The following is a 25,547-nucleotide window of genomic DNA, read 5'->3' as shown; positions in this document are numbered from 1 at the left end:
GGCTGAGTGGGAGGATTGCTTGAGCCCAGAAGGCTGCTGTGAGCTGTGATCCTGCCACTACACTCCAGCCTGGTGACAGAGTGAGATCCTGTCTCAACCCTGCCCCCCCAAAAAAAACAAAAACAAAAACAAAAAAACAGCCTATGTTAATATTAGGCTATACCATAGTAAATATAAAACTTCTGGGCCAAAAACATGGAAAGACATTATTGATACATTTGATTTAAAATGCAAGGCTAGCAAGATTACACTACTAAGGATTTGACATGTCAGTTGGCTTTTACTTGAATTAATGTATCTTACAAAGTCAATCACAAGTATGTTTTAACAGTGGCTGTATGTTATTCTTGAATCTTTTCTTTTATTAACTTACACATTAATGTGATCAATTTAAAAGTGAACAAAGAAAGAAGGAAACCAGAAAAGGGTCCAAAAAGAGTAGGAAGAATTGAGAGAGCAGGAATACTTAACAGTGCCCTTAAGTGAATGGTTGAGTAGCTCTAGCAATAATATATTTAAAATTTCCAGTGTGAAATATTTGGAAACACAAATAAAAAATTTGGCTACTTTATTCTGAGCAAATATTTTTTTTTGTTTTGTTTTGTTTTGTTTTTTTTTGAGACGAAGTTTCGCTCTTGTTACCCAGGCTGGAGTGCAATGGCACGATCTCGGCTCACTGCAACCTCCGCCCCCTGGGTTCAGGCAATTCTCCGGCCTCAGCCTCCTGAGTAGCTGGGATTACAGGTACGCGCCACCATGCCCAGCTAATTTTTTGTATTTTTAGTAGAGACGGGGTTTCACCATGTTGATCAGGATGGTCTCGATCTCTTGACCTCGTGATCCACCCTCCTCAGCCTCCCAAAGTGCTGGGATTACAGGCTTGAGCCACCGCGCCCGGCCTCTGAGCAAATATTTTAACATTGTTTTGTTTCTAAAATAAGCTTTATTTGGACTTTGGGACTCCATAATTGGTATTTTCTGGTTAGCTTTATTCACATAAAAAGGGCTGGGTGAGGTGGCTCACGCCTGTAATCCCAACACTTTGGGAGGCCAAGGTGGGAGGACTGCTTGAGCTCAGGAGTTCAAGACCAGCCCGACCAGGGAAAATAGTGAGACAGCCCTCCCCAACACCCCTGCCCGTCTCTGCCAAAAATACAAAAAATTAGCTGGGCGTGGTTGTACCTGCCTGAGGTCCCAGCTACTCAGGAGGCTGAGGTGGGAGGATCCCTTGAACTCAGGAGGGGGAGGTTACAGTGAACCGAGATCGAGACACTGCACTCCAGCCTGGATGACGAGTGAGACCCTGTCTCAAAACAAACAAACGAAATTAAGAACATTTTATTTCAGTACATAATAATTCTTTGGGTACATTTTACATCCCGTTTTTTGTCTTTTGCCTTGATTACCCATTCTGCTGGGGTTTCCCTCCTTTGACCGTCAGGAAATGCCACAGTTTATGCTAACAATGCATGCTAACAATGCCAACAGTGCTGGCCCGTGGAAACAATGGTTTTAAACCCTATACAGCATAATGTCATTTGAATTATGGCAACCAGAAACTACTCTTAGAGTCTTCTATTCTTCCTTTGAAGACTATATTTTGCAATTAGGGACTGAATTTTTTTGTGAGTGGAAGCAGTTATTAATGAGCAAAGTTTGGAGTCTGTCTACCACTCTAATTCTGCATAAAGGCAAGGCATACCCTCTAAAAGGCTTTACCGTTGCTCACAACATTCCATATCATGCTATTCAGCTTAAAAACACACTACTCTGGTTTGAAATGTTTTCAATTTACACACACACAAATACAGGTCGCCCTAGATCTGTGGCATAATCTATTTCTGACTTCGTTAAAAAAGAAGACTGAACGAATATGAAATCCCCAATTCACACTTAGTTCGCCTAGGAACGCTAGAAGTCAATGAGAGCCACATCACAGCCGCACAGCTCCGGCAGCACGGGTCTGGTCCCCAACCTCACTTCCTCCAGCCCCGTCTCCAGGACGGCCCCACCCCTTTCCTCACAGCTCATTGGGGGCGCGGCATCACCCGGCCGCAACTCCACGGATCCCGCCCCCGGACCCGCCCCTCTATCGCCGCCGGCTGGGGTTGGGCTTCCACCCACCCTTTTTGTAGACCGCGCGCATGCGCACTCTCATTGGGCCCTGGAGAGACGCTTGGGGATCAGTTTTCTCCTCCTTTCTTCCCGCGATCGCGCGGCTCTCTGAAACCCTTCTCACTCTGTTATTGCCGAGGATTCCCCCTCTTACATTACTCTGAGAAGGTGCCGCTCCGGCCTTGGGTGCGGCGGTACCCGGATGTGGAGCCGCTCTCGCCCGGCGGGGACTCTGTGGCAGGGCGGAGCGCGGCGGCTGGCGCGGGGGCAGAGAGAAGGGGGCCTGAGGGCCCGGGCGCTCGCCGGACGCCGGGAAGTACCACCGCCGCCCACCGCGGGGGAGGCGGCGGCGGCGCTCGGGCGCCCGCCTACCAGCTAGAGGCCGGGGGCGGAGAAAGGCCGGCATTTAACCTTGCTCCCCGCCGCCCCCCCGGGCTAGCCTCCCCCGGCCCCTTGCGCTCCTCGCGCTCCAGGCCGGGGGAGAGCGTGGTTTCCTGGCAGCCGTAGCTGTATCCTGGCCCGGGAGCCCGGAGGAAGCGGGAGAGTCCCCGCCCACGGCCCCTTCTCCTCTGCCCGCTTGCCGCCGCCGCCTCCCAGCAGCCGCCGGCCGCCCTCGAGTCCCAGCGGGGGGCGCGGCGGCCGCGGCTGGGCAGCGGCTGTGAGCTCCGCTGGGACAGCGCCGCCGCCCCCGTGAGTTATTCCCACGTCCCCCGGGGCTCGCTGCCGCCTCCGCCGGCGCCGAGAGTCCGGCCCGGGCCCAACTCCCTCACGGGCCCCCCGGCGGCAGCGGCGGCGGCGGCAGCGGCGGAGCCCACCGCCCGGGCTCCGATGAGTAACTCCCGGAATAACCGGGTGATGGTGGAAGGGGTCGGCGCTCGGGTAGTGCGCGGCCCGGACTGGAAGTGGGGGAAGCAGGACGGCGGCGAGGGCCATGTGGGCACCGTCCGGAGCTTCGAGAGTCCCGAGGAGGTGGTAGTGGTGTGGGACAACGGCACTGCTGCCAACTACCGCTGCTCCGGGGCCTACGACCTGCGCATCCTGGACAGCGCGCCCACCGGTAAGCCGCCGCCACCTGGCCCGGGCCTGCGCGCGCGGGGACAAGGGGCGAGCTGCGGTGGGCATCAGGGCCGCGGGGAGGGGCCGGCGGTGGGACACCTGGTGGGCAGCGCCCGGCTGGAGTGAGCGGAAAGGGGAAGCGCCAAGGGAATTCTAGGTTCAGAACGGGTGAACAAAAACTTGCAGAAAAGACCCTCTACTCCCAGGGGAAATGATGGCAGCACCATCACTGTGATGCTTTCAAGCCTGGAAGACACAAAGCATCGGGAAGAGAACAGACGTAGCCCTCCCACCCCCCAATCTGACTCTTCCTCTTGGGAAGGGGTCTGGAGAGGCCTGTCTAATAAGCCATTGAAATTAATCAGCCACCAAGTGATAACTGTTTGAAGGGAGGCTTGCCTTGCCATATGGTGCTCAGTTGACCGGTTACAATTGCCTAGGGGCCGTTGGTACCTCGGATTTATGGAAATACCTTTTTTTCTTACTGCCTGTGACACGGAATGACTTGGAGTTCAGTAGCCGAATGTTACTTGGGACTCTGTGGAATGATTTTTCATCTAAATTGTTCAATTATATATCTTTATACCAATAGAGGGAAGAACAGCCTGAGCTCCTGAACCATTTCTTTGTGTTAAGTACTTTTTTCCAAGTGGCAGATCGGCATAGGGGACACCTGATTGATGATCTTTTTTTTTTGTTTGTTACGTTAACATCCGGTCTCAGTAAGGTGGTGTCCAGATCTTATCCAATTCACCCAGCAGTGAGTCAGGGTCCTTAATTAGTGAATCTTGATTAGTGAATTTTAGGGTTCTGTTATTGACTCTAGAGTTTTTAAATGATTAGAACAAAGGCTTACTTTCACAAAATAAATATTAGATTCATTTTCATGTAGATTCATCTTTGTTATTATTTATCCTTGATTCTGTAGAAAATAGTTCACATTTAAAATTGGATACTTTTCAGAATTTTTTTTTTTTTTTTTTTTTTTTTTTTGAGACGGAGTTTCGATCTTGTTACCCAGGCTGGAGTGCAATGGCGCGATCTCGGCTCATCGCAACCTCCGCCTCCTGGGTTCAGGCAGTTCTCCTGCCTCAGCCTCCTGAGTAGCTGGGATTACAGGCACGCTCCACCATGCCCAGCTAATTTTTTGTATTTTTAGTAGAGACAGCGTTTCACCATGTTGACCAGGATGGTCTCGATGTCTTGACCTCGTGATCCACCCTCCTCGGCCTCCCAGAGTGCTGGGATTACAGGCGTGAGCCACCGTGCCCGGCCTACTTTTCAGAATTCTTAAATGAACTGCTTCTAAGACACTGAGTTTGTCAAAGCTTAACAAATGTTGGAATGTGCTCATAGTTATTAGTAGCAATAAAAAAGAAGTAAACACGAGCCGACTCAGTTTTTGAACAGGTAATTCATAAAATTGTGTTCCTTAGCTAGCTTTTTAAAACTAATTATTTTTATTAAAACAATTTTTTTTTTTTTTTTTGAGACAATTGTCTCGCTTTCTTGGGATTATCTTGAAGTCTTGGCCTCAAGCACCCCTCCTGCCTCAGCTTTCCAAAATGCTGCGATTACAGGTGTCAGCCACCAGGCCAGGCTTTAGCTAGCTTTTGAACATTAAAAAGGGTGTAAGTAGATCACTAGAAGAAAATAAAAAGATTCAGCAGCCCAAAAAGGGGCAGCTATTGTTACCAGTTTTTTGTATAGTCTTACAGGATATGCATGGCAAGCATGTATGTGAATATACAATAAGTCTAATCCCCCTTTAAGTACAACTGATTATAAACTGTATTCACTCCTCTGCACTCTTGTTTCTTTCACTAAGTTATATTGGTGATTGTTCCATTGTTTCATGGTTGCATAGTATTCCACTAATTGGATACAGTAATTTGTCTAACCAGTACTTTATTGATGGGCATTTTATTATTTCAGGTTTTCTTTGCAATGATGCAGTGAATAAATCCTTGTACAAATATCCTTGTGCATATGTGCTGAGTATCTGCGGAAGTAGAATTGCTGCATAAAAACCTTGCACATAATTTAACATTTTGGTAGATGTTGACCAATTGCTCTTTGATAATATTTTATGCCAGCAGCAGTGTTTGAGGCCTGTGTCTAATTTCTGCATACTCTTTTTTTTTTTTTTTCCTTGAGATAGGGTTTTGTTCCTTCACCTGCAGTCTTGAAGTTTTGTCATTCTGGCTCAAGCTAGAGTCTGACCACAGCTCTCTTTTTTGAGATGGAGTTTCACTGTTGTTGCCCAGGCCGGAGTGCAATGGTGTGATCTCAGCTCACTGCAATCTCTGCCTCCCTGGTTCAAGTGATTCTCCTGCCTCAGCCTCCCTAGTAGCTGGGATTACAGGCGCCTGCCACCACCCCCGGCTAATTTTTGTATTTTTAGTAGAGACAAGGTTTCACCATGTTGGCCAGGCTGGTCTTGAACTCCTGACCTCAAGTGATCCACCTGCCTTGGCCTCCCAAAGTACTGGGATTACAGCACAACTCTTATTTGGAGGAGTTTTTGGGATCAGTAATTGTAGCTTTATGAGGGAATTTAAGTATCTAGGGTAAAGTGTAACAAGTTCTTTTACTACAGTGATTTTTGAAGGGATATTAATGTTATCTATATGTTTTTAGTATGGGGTGTATCTGTCATATTAATAGTTGTATTTTATCTTAATGTAAGTAGATGTTTTTCAGAAGTAACTTAGAATCTTAGTTTAATAAGATAATTTTGTACATAATTTGTTATATGAAATGGTTTATCCTGTTCATCTCATCTTTTAACAAACATTTTAAGAGCAGGATGGAGGCAGGATAGGCAACCTTCATGTGAAATACTTGTTGAAATATATTTTAATTTCTACGGTTTATATTCTTCAGGTTTTTTTTTTTTTAAAGAATTGAACAAAATTCTAAGCTCCTGGCTGTTGCTTTGCCCCAGAACTATAATATTACTTTCAGTGTTTTCTTTTTTCCTCAAAATATTTAATAATTGGTGTTCACTGACATTTTATTACATTGTACAAGATTTACTCAATATTAATTACTTGATATTTGTTTGCATAATATTAAAATTTAAAAAATTATCTTTTCTTTTTGAAACAATTATAGTCTTCCAAAAAAATGACAAAACTAGTAAGAATTTTCTTTTGCCCTTTACCCATCCTCTTCAGCTGTTAATATCTTACCAAGTACAATGATCAAAACCAGAAAATTAATACACTATGGTAATAGTGTATTAACTAATCCATAGTCCTTATTCAAATTTCATCGATTGTCCTACTAATACTCTTTTTATGATCCAAGATCACACATTGCATTTAGTAGTCTCTTCCAATCTGAACTAGTTCCTCAGTCTTTAGTCAGTGTCAGGGTAATGAAAAACAATCTTATTATCTCTCAAATCTGTTTCTGCTGGTTCTTCCTAATTAAATTCAGATTATGTATTTTTGGCAAGAATACCATAGAAATGATGTTTTTCCCTTGTTAGTGCATCATACCAGGAGGTACATGGTATCCATATGTCTCATTAGTGATAGTGTTAACTCAGCTAAGTCAGCAGCAATTTTACCCATTGTTGCTTTTGTACCAGCAATGTGATGCCAGTATGAGAAAGGTAACTAATATCTTACATATTATTGTGAAAATACTCTTGACCTCATGAAGCCCCTCAAAGGGTCTTGAGGATTTCCCTAAAGGTTGAAGAATAACACTTTGAGCCGGGTGCAGTGGCTCACACCTGTAATCCCAGCATTTTGGGAGGCTGAGATGGGTGAATCACAAGGTCAAGGGATCGAGACCATCCTGGCCAACGGGGTTTCACCAGACCCCATCTCTACTAAAAAAAAAAAAAAACAAAAAACCAAAATTAGCTGGGTGCGGTGGCTCATGTCTGTAGTCCCAGCTACTTGGGAGGCTGAAACAGGAGAATTGCTTAAACCCGGGAGGTGGAGGTTGCAGTGAGCCGAGATTGCACCACTGCACTCCAGCGTGGTGAGAGAGCAAGATTCTGTCTAAAAAAAAAAAAGAACAATACTTTGAAAGTCACTGCCCTAGAGAGAATCTCTATTTGAGCCCATAGAGGCTTGTATAAGAATGTTAACAGCAGTTACAATGGTTTTGAGAGAAATAAAATAAAATTTAAAAAAGAATGTTCACAGCAGTGTTGCATGTGAAAGCAGAAAATTGGAAAAAACTTAAATGTACGTTAACAGGAGAATGGATAACTTGTATGAATTTGTATAGTGTACTACTGTATAGAAGAGAAAGTTAATGTTAAGCAAATAAAGTAAGTTGCAAAAGAAAAGCTTGCAACTCACTTTATATTGTATGTTAAAGTGCAGAACCAAACTATTTTAGGGTAGGGTTTTGCAGTCTTGGCACTATTGACATTTTGAACTGGATAGGACAATTTTTTTTTATAGGAATGTCCTGTGCATTGTAGGCAGGCATCCCTGGCCTCTACCCATTAGATGCAGTAGAACCCCACCCCCTTGTGACAATGCACAATATCTCCAGACATTGCCAGATGTCCCCTCATGGGGGGCGTAATTGCTCCCAATTGAGACTCATTGGTTTAGGGATATGTACATGTGTGGTAAAAGTACCCCACAAAAAGGTAATGATAAACACTAAATTCAAGGGAATAGACATCCTTATGGTGAAGGGAAGGGAGTGGAGAGCACAATTGGTGGGAGTACATCAGGGGCATTTAAGTATTTTGGTAATGTTCTATGTATTAAACCTACCCCATGGTGAGTGCATAGGTGTTAGACACACACACACACACACACACACACACACACAAATACACACATACACACACACTTTTTTTTTTTTTTTTGAGACAGAATCTCACTCTGTGGCCCGGGCTGGAGTGCAGTGGTGTGATCTCAGCTCACTGCAACCTCCTTATCCTGGGTTCAAGTGATTCTCTTGCCTCATCCTCCTGAGTAGCTGGAATTATAGGCATGTGCTACCACACCTGGCTAACTTTTGTATTTTTAGTAGAGACGGGGTTTTACCACGTTGACCTGGCCGGTCTTGCACACCTGACCTGAAGTGATCCAAAGCTTCAGGCTCCCGAAGTGCTGGGAGTACAGGTGTGAGCCACTGCACCCAGCCAGTTCTATATTTTTGTGTCTGACATATTTTTGTAATTAAAAAAAAGTCTTCTGTTTATCAGAGGGATAAGTGAGGTTGCCTTTGATTATTCATCCTTTGTTCCCTAGTTCCACCTACATTAGATGAATAGAAAATTTAGTCATTGGGAATTAAGAAGAGGGTAATCTTCAACATAAGATTCTTTGCAACTTTTCTGGGAGTTAAGGATTCTGGAGTGGTTGCATCATTGTAAATCTTTCTGATAAGATTTTTCTCACTACATGTTGAACATTTTGTCTGGGAGTTGTATGTGGGTCTGTAATATTTTGGCATATCAGCTTAATTTTTTCTTTCAGGAGGCACATGGTATGTTTGAATTTATGGTCTGGGATAGTTAAACTTTGCAGAGAGGAGCATTTGGTATCTGAGTGATATAACTTCTATCTTGTTTCCAGATTCATTTGGCTTATTTGTAGTGAACAAGAAGATTTTGGGACTGTATGGGATATTATTTAATTAGTTTGAATTTAATTTTGTAAAGTCTGTAATCAAGTAGGTGTAGTTGATTTCTTATCATCTAGGCACTGATTTTATAGGAGTTGGGGAGAAGTATGTTTTTATTTACACTTGCTTTGTGGTCACTTCACGACAGTGTTGTTACTGGAGATAATGGAGAAAATGAAAGTAGATTTCTTGTTAGATAATACAAAGTTAGAGGTCTAGAAAATCAGCTTTATTCAAAACTAGTTTCTGGTCATAGTTCATTCACACTGTTTTTGGGGTAGTTCTTTGTCCTTTTTCTTTGACTGCTAGCAAAAAATGCCTCTCGGGTCATATGCAGAAAAACTTCTCAGATGTTTTGTATTCAACTGAAGGTTTAAAAGGGCTGACTCTGGATTTAAAAAATGAAATGCATTAATAATACTCAGCTTTTCCTTTTCTGAGTCCCCTATTCTGATCTGTTTCTAGAACTGCAGTAGAAAGGGTATTGTAAGGGCACAGAGCTGTAGGAAAAAACAGGACTTGAGAAAATAATATTTGGGGAGCAGGATGCCACACCTGGAAACGATGAAATATTATAAGATTTTTTTTACTAATGACATCTGCAAGGAAAACTTTATATCCTCATAGATCCTACCTATTTTAAAGACTTCTGTAAAATGTCTTTCTTATTTTATTTCCATCCACTAAAACAATGTTTGAAATTATGAAAGTCTGTCTAGTTCTTAATAGTCCCTGTAGATTGCAGCTTGGTTTAGCTGAGGACTTCAAGAAATCAACTAGTAGACCCCTATGTCAGTACTTCTCAAACTTAAACACACAGATCACCTGGGGACCTTTTAAAGTGCAAATTTTGATTCAGTAAGTCTGGGATTCTGCGAGGGTATTTCTAATAAACTCATAGGTGATGCAGATACTGCTGCCTCATGGACACTTTGAACAGCAGAGTACTAAGTAATTATTTGTCTACTTGAGATGCCCAGAGTTTCTGTTTTCTCTTTTTCCCTTTAACTGATTCCAAGCCTTGATTATTTGTTGGTAATACCTGTCTTTAAAACTAGATTGGCAGTGGGTCACGCCTGTAATCCAAGCACTTTGGGAGGCTGAGACGGGTGGAATACTTGAGATCAGGAGTTCGAGACCAGTCTAACCAACATGGAGAAACCCCATCTCTACTAAAAATACAAAATTAGCTGGGTGTGGTGGTGCATGCCTGTAATCCCAGCTACTCGGGAGGCTGAGGCAGGACAATCACTTGAACCCAGGAGGTGGAGGTTGTGATGAGCCGAGGTCACGCCATTGTACTCCAGCCTGGGCAAGAAGAGCAAACCTCATCTCAAAAAACAAACGAAACAAAACAAACAAAAACTAGGTTGACAATTGGCATTATTAGTCAGGGAGAAATGTGTACAACTAAAATAAAGGAGCATGTAACACCTTTCTAATATATGGCATTTTTTTTAAGTGTAATGCTGTCTTAATGTATATTTCTGATCCTATACTTTTCAGTCTGTCCCTCTGATTAGATTAGATGTTTCTTTTTGAATGTGTTCCCAGATAGCCACCCACCAGGGTCTCACCTCCACCCTCTTTAATTGCTAGCTAGTGTGATCTCACCACACTTGGGCTTTCATCTGTTACAGCAGGGTATGCTGTGTTGTAATTGTCTTTTGCAAAGGTGTGTGTTATTCTTGTATCTCCATTTTCTAGCAGAGCCATGTCTCTGGATGAGTATTTTCTGTATGAAACACACTTTTCAAAGAGCTTTTGACTCATTGGATCCAAGATTAGACAGATGTTATCCTGAAACAAGATAAAAAGAAACTGAGGTTCAGAGAAATTAAGAAATTTGTCACAAAGCTGGTGAGTGGCAGATAGGGATAAATGCCAGTTCATTGCTTTTCCTCTATGTCATTCTCTTTTTCTTTTATAGTATAGTAGTTCAGAAACATGACCATCTGTAATACTTTGCTTGTGGGAAAATTGATAATGAAATGTAAATAACCAATTTAAAAATGAAATTTTGTGATAAATACCGTTGTAAATTGTTCAGTGCTCTTTTCAGAACCATTTTTTTTTTCATTTTTCTTTTCTTCCCTTCTCTCTTTCCCTCCCTCCCTTCTTCTTTTCCCCTCTCCCCCCTCCCTTTCTCTCTCCTTTCTTTTCTTTCTTTCCAGAGTTTCGCTCTTGACCCCCAGGCTGGAGTGCAGTGGTGCAATCTCGGCTCACTGCAACTTACGCCTCCTGGGGTCAAGTCATCTTCCCACCTCAGCCTCCCTGGTAGCTGGGACTACAGGTGTGCACCACTGTGCACAGCTAATTTGGGTATTTTTTGTAGAGACAGAAAGAGACAGGGTCCTCCGTGTTGCCCGGGTTGGTCTTGTACTTGTGAGCTCAAGTGATCCGCCTGCCTCAGCCTCCCAAAGTGCAGGGATTACAGTTGTGAGCTACAGGACCCAGACTTCTTTTTTTCTTCTTTTTTAGAGAGAGTTTCTCTCTGTTGCCCAGTGTTCGAGTTCCTAGGCTCAAGTGATCCTCCCACCTCAGCCTCTTGAGTAGCTAGGACTACAAATGCACACCACCAAGCCTGGCTAATTTTTTATTTTTCTTAGAGTTGGGGTCTTGCTGTTTTGCCCAGGCTGATTTCAGACTCCTGGCCTCAAGTGATCCTTCAACCTCAGCATCCCAGATTGCTTGGATAATAGGCATGAGCCACTGAGCTCTGCTTATTTCTTTCTAGTGTGTTCATTTTGCACAGCTAAGGTTTTACTGTATACATGGTTTGTTTCATTCTTTTTTTCTACTTGACATATATATTTTCTGTTTTCCTTATACATAATCTGATATGTATTTTCTATATGGTAAAATATGGTGACAGTTTTTTTTATGTCTTAAATTTACCTACTTATAGAGAAATAATATATATATATTCCCATATAGGTATGCCGTATGTACTATTCGTAGTTTTCTTTTAAAATGTATACTGTCATGGACATCTTGCTGTGTTAGCACATAAGAATCTGTCTTACTCTTTTTAGTAGGTACATGGTATTTAATAGTTAAAAATATTTTACTTAACTATTCTACTTTTGATAGACATTTATATTGTTTCCTTTTTTGTCATTTTAAACAACACTACAAGAATTATCTTTCTGTATACATATCTTTGTGTACTAATTTTTAGCTTTTAAGTTAATTTGTTATAGGGATGTCTCTTATAAATGACATGGCTAAATACTGTCTTCACTGACTTTGAGAACCTTTGTCTTTTTTTTTTTTTTTTTTTTTTGTGGAAGGGAGGGGAGGGGACCTTTGTCTTTTAATAGAGGAATTTAACTAGTTCATATGTATTATGGCAACTGATACTTTTTTTTGTGATTATGTGTACCATTTTAACTTTCCAGTTTTCTTGTGTTTTTTTTTTTTCTGATCAATTTTATCACCTTTTTTCTGTTCTGCTAATTACTACTTTTTAATATTTAACAAACAGATTAAAAATCAGTTTTTTTGCTTGTAGAAAACTAAACAGTCTCTTTAATTACTTCTGCCCATACTTTTTTTTTTGATGTGGAGTCTCACTCCCAGGCTGGAGTGCAGTGGCATGATCTCGTCTTACTGCAACTTCTGCCTCCTAAGTGCAAGCAATTCTCCCACCTTAGCTCCGGAGTAGCTGGGATCACAGGCAGGTGCCACCATGCCTGGCTAATTTTTGTATTTTTCGTGGAGGTGGGATTTCACCACTTTGGCCAGGCTGGTCTTGGACTCCTGACCTCAGGTGATCCACCCGCCTCAGCCTCCCAAACTCCTGGGATTACAGGCGTGAGCCACTGGGCCTGGCCATCTCCTGCCCATACTTCTTACCTTTTTCATTGTTTTATGTAAATTTTCAGGAAAATTAGTCCCAAATTTTTGTTTGCATTGCCCTCTCTCCCCTACAATACTCCTGTAAATACATGCTCTTTTTTATGTTGTAAGATTTGCTTAGCTGGGCATAATGGCTCACTCCTGTAATCCTAGCACTTTGGGAGGCCGAGGCGGGCAGATTGCTTGAGCCCAGGAGTTTCAGACCGGCCTGGGCAACATGGCAAAACCCTGTCTCTACAAAAAAATATAAAAATTAGCCTGGCATGGTGGTGCATGCCTGTAGTCCCAGCTATTTGGTGGTGAGGCTCAGGCAGGAGGATCAGTTGAGCCTGGGAGGCAGAGGTTGCAGTGAGCTGAGGTTGTGCCATTGCATTCCAGCCTGGGCGACAGAGTGAGACCCTGTCTCAAACAGGGGAAAAAAAAAAAAAAAAAAAAAAAAAGAAAAAAGAAAAAGAAAAAGATTTGCTCTTAAAATTGCATCAAACATCACAGTTATATTATTATTATTATTATTATTATTATTAATTTATTTTTTTGAGACAGTGTTTTGCTCTTGTTGCCCAGGCTGGAGTGCAATGGAGCAGTCTTGGCTCACTGTAGCCTCGTCTCCTGGGTTAAAGAAATTCTGCTGCCTCAGCCCCCCAAGTAGCTGGGACTACAGGCATGCACTACTATGCTCGGCAAATTTTTGTATTTTTAGTAGAGACTGGGTTTCACCATGTGGGCCAGGCTGGTCTCTCCAATTCCTGACCTCAAGTGATCTGCCCACCTCTGCCTCCCAAAGTGCTGGGATTATAGGCATGAGCCACTCGCACCCAGCTCACAGTTATATTATTAATAATTAATTGGATTTAAATTGTAGTTCTTTCTTATTACTGTTTCTTCACTATATCTCATGTCATTCCCTTCTCATTTTTTTGGGGGGAAAATCCTTTCCCCTTCCTTTCTCTCTTGTCTTTCTTTCTAGTAGTTTGAGTCCTTGCAGCCCTGAAAATTGCTTTATTTTGCCACATTGTCTCTCCTACCCCCAAACCTGACTGATAATTTGGTTGTATATACAATATTAGATTCAAAATCTTTTGCTGTTAGAACTGCCTCCCTGTTCTAGCATTTAATGTTGGATAGGAAAAGTTCTATGCTATGGTTATTTGATTAACTTAATGTAATACGATTGTCGAACATTAGTAGGTTTTTGGGAGAGAGAGTGTGTGTGTGTGTGTGTGTGTGTACACAATATGTCACAGGTAGGTTATTATATATATTTAGCTTCTTGTAAGAAAACCTATTAGTCCCATGAAAGAGTTTTTGTTGTTAAAGCAAGTCATTGAGCTGCATATAAGGCTGTCAGATCCTCCAGCTTGTGCCTTAGCTAATAACTATTAATACAGCTAACTCATAGGTAACCTGGGAAATACAAATTAAACAAAGGTATCTTTTCACTTAAATTCAATTAACAAAAATTAAAAATCTAGTAATAGAGTATATTAATGAAGAATATAGGGAAACAACTCTCCAAGACTTGTGGTAGAGTAAATCCATACAACCACTTTGAGAAGCAATTTGGCAACATCTTGTAAATTAAAAAAATGAAAAACAGCAACAACACAAAATGCATGTTCTGCAGCTGAAAACATATTCCAGGTGTATGTTCATGAGATTCTCAGGCACATATTTATAAAGATATGTATGAAGGAATTAATTGCAATGTTGTTTGTTAAAAACAAAATTGGGGAACTATTAAAAGTTCATACATAGACTAATGAAAACATAAATAAGGAAAATATTAGCAGTTAAAGTGGAAGAATTAGGTGTATGTTTACTAAATATATGTTGAGTGAAAAAGCAAGTTTCAAAGGGATAACATAGATACTGTGCTTTTTCTTTTTTTTCCCTGCCTTCTTCCTGCCTCAATACTGTGCTTTTAATGTAAATTTTTGAAAGACTAAAACATTATTTATGGAAAAATATGTAGAAAAAGGATGGATGGACTGAAAGGATTAAACCTTCAGAATGATACTTTGGTATTTTGTTTCTGAAAATATTCTTTATTTTTATTTACGTTTTTTTTTTGAGATGGAGTTTTGCTCTTGTTGCCCAGTCTGTAGTGCAGTGGCGTGATCTCAGCTCATTGCAACCTTTGCTTCCCAGGTTCAAGCAATTATCTTGCCTCAGCCCTCCAAGTAGCTGGGATTACAGGTGCCTGCCACCATGCCTGGCTAATTCTGTATTTTTAGTAGAGACGGGGTTTCACCATGTTGGTCTTAAACTCCTTACCTCAAGTGATCCACCCTCCTTAGCCCCCCAAAGTGATAGGAATACAGGCGTGAGCCATCACACCCGGCCCCTCTCTCCCTCCCCCCCATATATATATATATATATTTTTTTTAAAATGAGATGAGACCAATTTGATTTTATTTTTGAAAATTTTAGTTTAATAGTAAGTCAAGTCTAAGTTTCGTTTGTTTCAGTTCTTAATTTTACCGGATGCTGTAGCTAAAAAGGAGACCTCACAATGAGAGATCATGGAGTCTAATAAAATTTTTTTTTTTTTTTTTTTGAGATAGAGTTTCGCTCTTGTTGCCCAGGCTGGCATGCAGAGGCACAATCTCGGCTCACTGCGACCTCCACCTCCTGGGTTCAAGCGATTTTCCTGCCTCAGTCTCCCAAGTAGCTGAGATTACAGGTGCTCACCACCAAGCCTGGCTAATTTCTTGTATTTTCAGTAGAGACAAGGTTTCACCATGTTGACCAGGCTGGTCTCCAATTCCTGACCTCAGGTGATCCACGCACCTCAGCCTCCCAAAGTGTTGGGATTACAGGTGTGAGCCACGGCACCTGGCCAAGAAGTGCATTTCTGATGGATGTATCCTGGTTATCAACCTTACCTCTTAACCCTCATCTTTGCCCTGTGAGGCCGGATTGGTTCTGCACACTGTATTTCTTCTTCATCAGTTGGATCCCTGTTGGCTTTGCCAGTAGGAGGCACTAGAGGGAGAGGACAGCTGGATTGGGGATCTGACTTGCTCTTCCTGTTTGATATGGTTCTACCCAGCAGGCTGGAATGGGATGTCGATTCCGTATCAGTATTTGATTCTAGTCTGCATTCAGTAGTCCCCCTTTATCTATGGTCTTGCTTTCCACATTTTCAGTTACCTGAGGTCAACCATGGTCTGAAAATATAAAATCAGAAATTCCAGAAATAAACATAATTCATAAGTTTTAAATTGCACAGTATTCTGAATAGTGTGATGAACTCTTCTGCCTGGGACTGAATCATTACTGTGTCCAGCATCCCCACACTGCCTTTTCTTCCCACCCATTTAGTCACTTAGCTGCCTGTTATCAGATCAACTGTCGTGGTATTGTGGGGCTTGTGTTCACGTAACCCTTGTTTGATTTCATAATGGCCCCAAAGCTGAAGAGTGATGATGTTGGCAGTTCAGATAGGTCAAAGAGAAGTCATCAAGTGCATCCTTTAGGTAAATAGGTGAAAGTTCTCAGGGAAAGAGAAGAAAGCCCTATGCTCAGGATTCTGGGATCTACAGTGATGAACCATCTATCTAGATGAAATTGTGAAGAAAGAAAAAAAATTCATATTAGTTTTGCTGTCACACCTTAAACTACAAAAGTTAGGGCCACAGTGTATGGTAAGTGCTTAGATAAGATGGAAAAGGCATTAAATTTGTGGGTGGAACATGTAAGCAGAAATGTGTTCCATTTGGCAGCATTTGGGTTCAGTGCAGTTGAAGGCATCCATTGGGGTGTCTTGGAAAGTATTTCTTTGGATAAGGAGGCTCTGCTGTATTTCCAACAACAGCACAATGACTCTGTACCTTCCTCAGGGACACCTGTACCAACTAGTCACAGCACCTCTTTAAAGGTCTGGATCCTAGTTCTTCGGGGCCCCATCTTCAAGTCATTTTTTTTCGTTGTTTCCCCACTTCTAGGGGTGGTGTATTATGTGGTTTCTGTTTTCTGATTGGATTATAATACAATGTGTTTACTAAATCTCGATACTAATTTTTCTCTCATTTACCAATTAAGTAAAAGTTTCTGTTGAAATTTAGCTGGTTGTTTCCCATCTTTTCTGATTTGGATCATTTCTTACAGACTAAATTGGAAGGCATTCATTTTTATGTATTGAACAAATGAATTAAAAATCTGTTGAATTTAAAGTAAAGTGAAACACTATCATCTTTTAAGGATGCAGATGTTTGTTGGTACCACACATCATTTCAGCATTAAGAACAATATAATGATGGAAACAGCTCCAGCATCCAAAATCAGTTTTCACATTGTTCCCTCTAGTTTCTTTGGGAAGGCATTTCACATTTGTCAGATGTCACCTTTCCTTGGAAGGGACAGATTCGATAGATGTAATTAGAAAAAAATAATTTCTAAGGGGTGTATCACGAACAATTATTTTTCATCAGAAGAAGTGTACAATTTTAAAACAACACTATTATTATTTTGTAAAAGAAAAATATGAAACTCATTCTTAATTTTGACTGTTTTAAGCACTCTGTTTCAAGGTAATCAGTGACAATTTGTTTTGTATCATGAGGCTATATTCCACAAATATGCCTAAGTAGGTACACAAAAGCTGAAGCATGTGCTAATATGCCGGAGGTGTATAACGCAGAGGACCTTTGTTAACTCCTCCCTCATGTTCTCAAACTCCCACTCACCTTCAGTATACCTTGTGTTCCAGGTGTGATGCATGATGTGTGGATTTCTTCCAGGGACCCACTAGGATGTTATTGTCAATAGACTAAATTATAATGAGTGAAACTTAATTTCTTTCTTCTATTTTTAGCAAAAAAGTAAATATAAAAGTAGAAGGTTTTTTTTTTTTTTTTTTGAGACAGAGTCTTGCTCTGTTGCCAGGTGCCAGGCTGGAGTGCAGTGGCGTGATCTTGGCTCACTGCAACCTCCACCTCCTGGGCTCAAGCAGTTCTCCTGCCTCAGTCTCCCAAACAGCTGGGACCACAGGCGTGCGCCACCACGCCCAGCTAATTTTTGTATTTTTTAGTAGAGATGGGGTTTCACCATGGTCTTGATCTCTTGACCTCGTGGTCCGCCTGCCTTGGCCTCCCAGAGTGCTGGGATTACAGGCATGAGCCACCATGGCTGGCCAAAAGTAGAAGTTTTAAGGGAAGTCTACAACACCTATTTCAGAGTGCTTGGAACTTAGTTTATAAACTTTTGGATTTTAGCATTATATGGTGTGTTTGCTGTGTAACACGTAACATGTACTTTGAGATCTGCAGCTACACTCTATAATAAATACATTAATACTTCTGCAGCACAGGAATAATTCTAAGGGATAAAGACTATGTTCTTTATGTAGCTTTTGGTTTGTTCAGATGAGCATTTATCACTAAATGAGTTTGCTGCTAACTTACTAAAAAAAACTGTTTTGGAGTTGGGAGTTTTTTAGATTTTGGAATTACAAATAAGAGATTGTGGATAGATAAGTGATTTTCTCTTGCATGTCAAAGGGTCATCTTTTGTATCTCCTGAGTCATTTACCTCACTTTTGGAAACTATTGCTTTAAGTCATCAAACGGGAGCTTGTGCATTTCAAGTACCTGAAGGAAAACAGGTACTTTTTCTAGTATATTTTTTCTAAAAAATTTTTTTTTAGAACATTCCTCCTCATCTTTCTAAACTCATTTCCTTACTCACATACTTTCATACGGCTGCATACCATTTAGCTTGTCTTTCTTATCATGTCTGGAAATATAGTTATGGCAATTTAACCATTTCCTCAGATGGAACTAGGAACACAACATTTTTTTATATCTTTGTACTCCTGTAGATTAGCTCTATGTAGTATAAATAGGTTCTTGGGAACTAGTCTGGTACCTAAGTTATCTTTAAACGTTTGTTTCTGAAGGAAAATGGGTTCTGAATTCTAAACAACTGGCTCTTATAAAAGGAACTTGTGGAACATGACCAAGATAAGGTAGCGTTTAAATTAGTGGAAGAGATAAGAAATGGAAAACAGCAGATAGTCTAGACATTCATTTTTGACTTTGGAATACTTAATTATTTATATGTTTATTACTTTTTTAAAAGCAGATTTGCTTTTGTGGATATTTGGTTGGGTTAGAATTCGTTTATATTCTCAGAGCACACTTAGGATAAGAGTATTTGGTTTCCTTCAGGGGTGGATTTATCATCTTGATAATTTTGTTCCTAAACCAACAAGAAATGGAGCAGGAACTTTTTTTTTTTTTTTTTTTTTTTTTGAGACGGAGTTTCACTCTTGTTACCCAGGCTGGAGTGCAATGGTGCGATCTCGGCTCACCGCAACCTCCGCCTCCTGGGCTCAGGCAGTTCTCCTGCCTCAGCCTCCTGAGTAGCTGGGATTACAGGCACGCGCCACCACGCCCAGCTAGTTTTTTGTATTTTTAGTAGAGACGGGGTTTCACCATGTTGACCAGGATGGTCTTGATCTCTCGACCTCGTGATCCACCCGCCTCGGCCTCCCAAAGTGCTGGGATTACAGGCTTGAGCCACCGCGCCCGGCAGAACTTTTTAATATTAAAATAAATTATTGTTTGATTTGTGGCAGTTTTGTAGGGCTAGTGATAATGAATCCCGAGAGCTTTGAGTTGTAATATTTTACGTCATGGTGCCTTACTCATCCCTCACCCTTCAGTTTCTTTGCAGGGGGTAGTAGAAAAGGCAGTAGCTTAGCAGTATGGAAATCAAGGATTTTATCAAGTGAGCCTATTAACTAGGGGAATGGATTAACATTTACTGAGCTTCAGTCATGTGTCAGGCATTGAATGCTTTATCTCATTATTGTTTGTTAGGCTTCATTTTATTGATGAGAAAATAGGCCATGAGAAATTAACTTGCCCAAGACTTCACAAGTAGTAAGTTGATGGTGGAGATTCAAATCCTGGTCTTTCAGTCATTTTTTCCCCACAGTTTTGAGACTTCATTTGTCACCTGTAAAATGAAATCAGAGTAGTTCAAGGCATACAGGTGTTCTGCTTCTAAAGTCAAATGAGTTTTTACCAGTAGTGCAGTTATTTCAAAATGTATGACGTTCTTTTTTGTTTTTGTTTTTGTTTGAGATGAAGTCTTGCTTTGTCGCCCAGGCTGGAGTGTAGAGGCGCGATTTTGGCTCATTGCAACCTTACCTTCCTGGATTCAAGTGATTTACCTGTCTCAACCTCCTGAGCAGCTGGGGTCACAGTCACATGCCACTGTGGCCAGCAAGTTAGGTATTTTTAGTAAAGATAGGGTGTCGCCATGCTGGGTAGGCTGGTCTAGAACTCCTGACCTTAGATGATCTGCCCTCCCTGGCCTCCCAAAGTGCTGGGGTTATAGGCATGAACCACTGTGCCTGGCTTCACAATGTATTTTCTTAATTTTATGTTTCACGTCATTAATTTTCTACTCTATAAAAGAATGCCAAAAATATAAACAAATTCATTATTAAAATTGCCAGTTTTGTGTCTAGTTTTGAGAACTTATTTCTTTTGGACTGTGTGTGGCATTATGCATACTTGTAATAGATTGGCAGAGGTTTCCAAAAGAATAATTTGTCTAACAGAAAAAGTATGAAGGAGTTGTAAACTTTGGGTAACACCTTCAAACACATTTGCTTTTTTTCCTATGTAATCCTTTAAAAGCTCAAGACATTTTCTTTTCTTTTCTTTTCTTTTTTTTTGAGACAGTCTCACTCTGTCATCTAGGCTGGAGTGCAATGGCGCAATCTCAGCTCACTGCAACCTCCATTTTGCAAGGTTCAAGCAGTTCTCCTGCCTCTTCCGAGTAGCTGAGATTACAGGTGCCTGCCACTATGCCCAGCTCATTTTTGTCTTTTTAGTAGAGACTGGATTTTACAATGTTAGTCAGGCTGGTCTCAAACTCCTGACCTCAGATATTTGCCTACCTTGGCCTCCCAAAGTGCTGGTATTACAGGTGTGAGCCACTGCACCCAGCCAAGATGTTTTCTTAATGCATAATAAGAGTTGATTGGAAGTAGATGGTGTAGTGTTCAACTACACTATTGAAATTAACTTAAAAAAGACAGTCTTTTGGGCTGTATGGTGGCTCATGCCTGTAATCCCAGTGCCTTGGGAGGCTAAGGCAGGTGGATTGCTTGAGGTCAGGAGTTCGAGACCAGCCTGGTCAACATAGTGAAACCCTGTCTCTACTAAAAATAGAAAAATTAACCAGTCATGGTGGCACACACCTGTAATCCCAGCTACTTTGGAGACTGTGGCAGGAGAATCTCTTGAACCTGGGAGGCGGAGGTTGAAGTGAGCTGATATCGTGTTAGTGCTCTCCAGCCTGGGTCACAGAGCGAGACAGTGTCTCATTCTGTCTCCCAGGGTGGAGTGCGTTTTTAAAAATTTTTAGTAGAGATAGGGTTTCACCATGTTGACCAGACTGGTCTGGAACTTTTGACCTCAAGTGATCCACCTGCCTTGGCCTCCCAAAGGGCTGGGATTATAGGGGTGAGCCACCGTGCCTGGCCAGTCTTTTAACATTTTAAAATGTATCTGAGAAATATTTGAATATTGAAATAGCATTTAATAACTTGTATTTTAAATCCAGTAGAGTGAATGGGGAAACATGATGCCCTAGATATGTTAATTATTCTTTAAATAAGATCCACGCTAGGTGGGGAGGAAAACCACAAAAAGCCCTGGTAGAGCGAAGTGCCTGAAGAGGCCATGCTTTGTGATCATACCCAGTTGGGTTTGAATTTGACCCTGCCGCTTTCTAATGCTGTATGACTTCAGGCAAGTCTCCTCTCTGAGACTCAGTTTCTTCTATAAAATGGGGATAACAATTGCTTACTTTTTAGAATTGCTGGGAAGGCTAAATAAAATGTGTGTAGCCTGTGTCTTCTGCTACTATATGCCCAGCCTCTGTAGCCTTGTGACCTGCTGGTACTGGAGATCTATAGCTAAGATGCCAGGATACTCTGGAAGCCTAGAAATGGGAGTCTTGACATTTAGGGATGTGGCCATAGAATTCTGTCTGCAGGAGTGGCAATGCCTGGATACTGCATAGCAGAATTTATATAGAAATGTGATGTTTGGGAACTACAGAAACCTGGTCTTCCTGGGTATTGCTGGCTCTAAGCCGTACCTGATGACCTATCTGGAGCAAGGAAAAGAACCTTGGAATGTGAAGAGACATGAGATGGTAGCTGAACCCCCAGATTTTGGGATGCCACGGCAGGAAGACTGCGTGAGTCCAAAAGCTTGAGAACAGCCTGAGAGACATATGGAGACCTCATCTCTATAAAACATTTTAAAAGTTAGCCAAACATAGTAGTATGGTCCTGTCTACTTGAGAGATCAGGATTATTTGAACCTGAAAGTTTGAGGCTGCAGTAAGCCGTAATTGTGGCATGCACTCCAGCTTGGGTGATAGAGTAAGACGCTGACTCAAAAACAATATAAATTTCAGGCATGTTAAGTATATTTACATTGTTTTATAAAAGATTTCTGGAAAATTTGCCATACACATTAAACAACTACCAATTTTTCCCATTTCTTGGAACTTTTCAAACACCGTTCTGTTTTCTGTTTCTAAGAGTAACTGCTTGATATATCTCATAGCATCTCTGTTTGTGGCTGGCTGATTTTATTTTGTATAATGTTATCAAGATTTACCTTTATCGTTAGAATATTTTCTGCTTTTTTGCGAACTGAGTAAATATTTTGGTATTTTTATATTTCAAATTATATCTACTGAACTGTTTGGTCACTGAAATTTGCATTGCTTTTACCTATTGGCTTTCAGTAACAATGGCAAAATAATTATGTGTATGCAAATGATTCTTTTTTATATGACCATATGGGTGAGAGTTTATATACGTGCTGCATCCTATTGCATTTATTATTATTATTATTTTTTTGAGATGCAGTCTCACTCTGTCAGCTAGGCTGAAGTGCAGTGATACAATCTTGGCTCACTGCAACTTCTGCCTCCAAGGTTGAAGTGATTCTCCTGCCTCAGCCTTCTTAGTAGCTGGGATTACAAGCACCTTCCACCATGCCCAGCTAATTTGTGTATTTTTAGTAGGAATGGAGTTTCACTATGTTGGTCGGGTTAGTCTTGAATTCCTGACCTTGTGATCCACCCTCCTTAGCCTCCCAAAGTGCTGGGATTATAGGTGTGAGCCACGGTGCCCAGCCTGTTCTATTTTATTAGTCTACCTTTTCACCTTTATACTCATATCAAATTGTTTTAATTGCTTTGTAGTGTGTTTTGAAATCAGGAACTGTAATGCCCCCAACATTGTTTTTGTTTTGTTTTTAATATTTTGGGGTACTTTATTGTCTGTAGAGATTCTATTCTCAGGATTGCTGTTTGTTATTTCTTTCTTTCTTTCTTTCTTTTTTTTTTTGAAACAGTCTTGCTGTGTCACCAGGCACCAGGCTGGAGTGCTATCTCGGCTCACTGCAACCTCCACCTCCCAGGTTCAAGCAATTCCCCTGCCTCAGCCTCCCGAGTAGCTGGGACTCCGGGTGCACGCCACCACGCTCAGCTAATTTTTGTATTTTTAGTAGAGATGGGGTTTCACCATGTTGGCCAGGATGGTCTTGATCTCTTGACTTTGTGATCTGCCCGCCTTGGCCTCCCAAAGTGCTGGGATTACAGGTGTGAGCCACTGCTCCCGGGCTGTTTGTATTTCTTAAAAAACTCAGTGAGAAATTTGAAAAACTTTATATTAAATTTGTTGATTGCAGCTGGGCGTGGCGGCTCACATGTGTAATCCCAGCGCTTTGGAAGGCTGAGGCGGGTGGATCACGAAGTCAGAGGTTCAAGATGAGCCTGACAAACATGGTGAAACCCTGTCTCTACCTAAAAATTCAAAAATTAGCCAGGCATGATGGTGCACACCTGTAATCCCAGCTACTTGGGAGGCTGAGGCAGGAGAATTGCTTGAACCCAGGAGATGGAGGTTGCAGTGAACCGAGAGCCCAGCATTGCACTACAGCCTTGGTGACAGAGTGAGACTCCATCTCAAAAAAAAAAAATCTGTAGATTGCACTGAGAAAGATAAACATCATTACAATATTACCTAGGATTACAATATAGCTAGTATTACAGGCACCAACCACCATGCCTGACTAATTTTTGTGTTTTTAGTAGAAACTGAGGTTTCACCATGTTGGTGAGGTGAGTCTCGAACTCCTGACCTCAAGTTATTTGCTCGCCTCGGCTTCCCAGTGGGCTGGGATTACAGGCATGAGCCTCTTCGCCTGACCTAAATCTGTTAAGTTTTAAGGTCCTTTTTTGTCTCCTTGGAATTACGACTTGAAGTACATTTAAGAAATGCGAGTGTTTGACTTAAGATGTATAATATTGCTTATTGTTAGGTTGCGTAATATTATTTTGCATAATATTTTGATTTCTTATGCTCTCATTTCATTAATATTTGCATTAAATGTCTACTTCCATCTTGCCCCTTTCAGTGTTTTTTTTTAATCAGTAGATCTCAACTGACTTTTGTAGAAAAAAAAAGGTAGATCTTGGTTTTTAAACTTTTAAAAAACTTATTTATTGAAAGTACCGTCTCTTGATTTAAAAGTTAATTTTATATATGTATTTAAATAGTTTTCTGAAAGAGAAAGCGTTACAGTAAACTATTTTATTGGATTCTTGCATCTTCGTTTCTCTTTTTCTCTCTGTCTTGTTTTGTGTCTTTAGAGTTTTATATTGATATGCTTTTACTTATTTCTAATTTATTTTTGTGTATCTGTACAGATTTTTTTTAGTGGTATCTTGGGGGTTACATAAAACCTGTATAAAAAAACAACCAGTATATTTTTAATTTGGTTCAAAATAAACTTCAGTTGAATAAAAAATTTTTTTTCTTACATCTGCCCTGACATTTATTATTGATGTTGGTAATTTTATATATCTATATCTATATATCTCTATCTCTATCTCTATCTATCTATCTATCTATCTATCTATATATATATATATATTTGCTCTCTTTGCAAACTTTCTCTCCATGGTAATTATATTTTTACATTGTATATTCATTAACAGATATTTCTAATTTCTGTACTTTTATTTTTCAAATATTAGAGAATAATTTAAAATGTTTTCTGCACCATTATGCAATGCCACAAGATTCAATTTTTTGTATGTGCATGTCTTTCCCTGAAAATAATGTATTTTTATTTGATTATGTGTTGTTTTCTCAAATTCCTTTACTTTTAGTTTAAGAAACTGCTTTTAGCATCTTTTATATGTAGGAAATATGGAATATACAGTGCCTATATACTCTTTCAGAATTTGGTTGTTTCAGAAGGTTGGGTTTTTTTTTTTTTTTTGAGACTGAGTTTTTCTCTGTCCCCGGACTGGAGTGCAATGGTATGGTCTTAGCTTACTGCAGCCTGCACCTCCCAGCTTCAAGTGATTCTCCTGCTCAGCCTCCCACATAGCTGAAATTACAGGCATGTATCTGCATGCTCAACTAATTTTGTATTTTAAGTAGAGACAGTGTTTTCCTATGTTGCCAGGCTGGTTTCAAACTTCGGGCCTTAGGTGATCCACCCATCTCGGCTTCCCAAAGTGCTGGATTATAGCTGTGAACCACCACACTCGGCTTAATTATGTTTTTTCTTAATATCCAATAATCACTTTCTATGATTGTTTTATGTCTGTGGTACAACAGTCTTTCTGCTGCTACAAAACTTAACCTTTTGTCTCAGCAGACTCAAATTATCATTTAAAAGAATACTGCTATTTCAGAACTTTATGTCATGAAAGACAGCAACTAGTGTCTGTAAAAGACCGTATCATTCAGAAATAAAGATGTGTAAGGCAGTATTTTACTTGTCTTTTAACAACAACAAAAAATGTGTGTAAAGAACCAAGCTTGGTACTAATAGATTGTAGCT

The 25,547-nt window shown here is 40.8% G+C and overlaps 1 protein-coding gene and 1 pseudogene across 1 annotated transcript in view; both read left to right on the top strand.

The window, feature by feature from the left end:
• The first annotated feature begins 2,653 nt into the window (after positions 1-2,653).
• The window catches only part of MIB1 (MIB E3 ubiquitin protein ligase 1), a 136,768-nt gene continuing 113,874 nt past the window's right edge, over positions 2,654-25,547 (top strand). Inside the window, exon 1 of the mRNA XM_039463699.2 lies at positions 2,654-3,172. Coding sequence (XP_039319633.1) covers positions 2,944-3,172 — 229 coding nt within the window. The 5' untranslated portion in view covers positions 2,654-2,943. The remainder of the gene's footprint in view (positions 3,173-25,547) is intronic.
• On the top strand, positions 3,180-24,565 carry LOC141580814 (zinc finger protein 98-like; annotated as a pseudogene).

Source organism: Saimiri boliviensis, chromosome 13, assembly GCF_048565385.1.
Source record: "Saimiri boliviensis isolate mSaiBol1 chromosome 13, mSaiBol1.pri, whole genome shotgun sequence".
NCBI classification, from domain to species: Eukaryota; Metazoa; Chordata; class Mammalia; order Primates; family Cebidae; genus Saimiri; species Saimiri boliviensis.
This window is presented reverse-complemented; position numbering and strand designations above follow the sequence as displayed.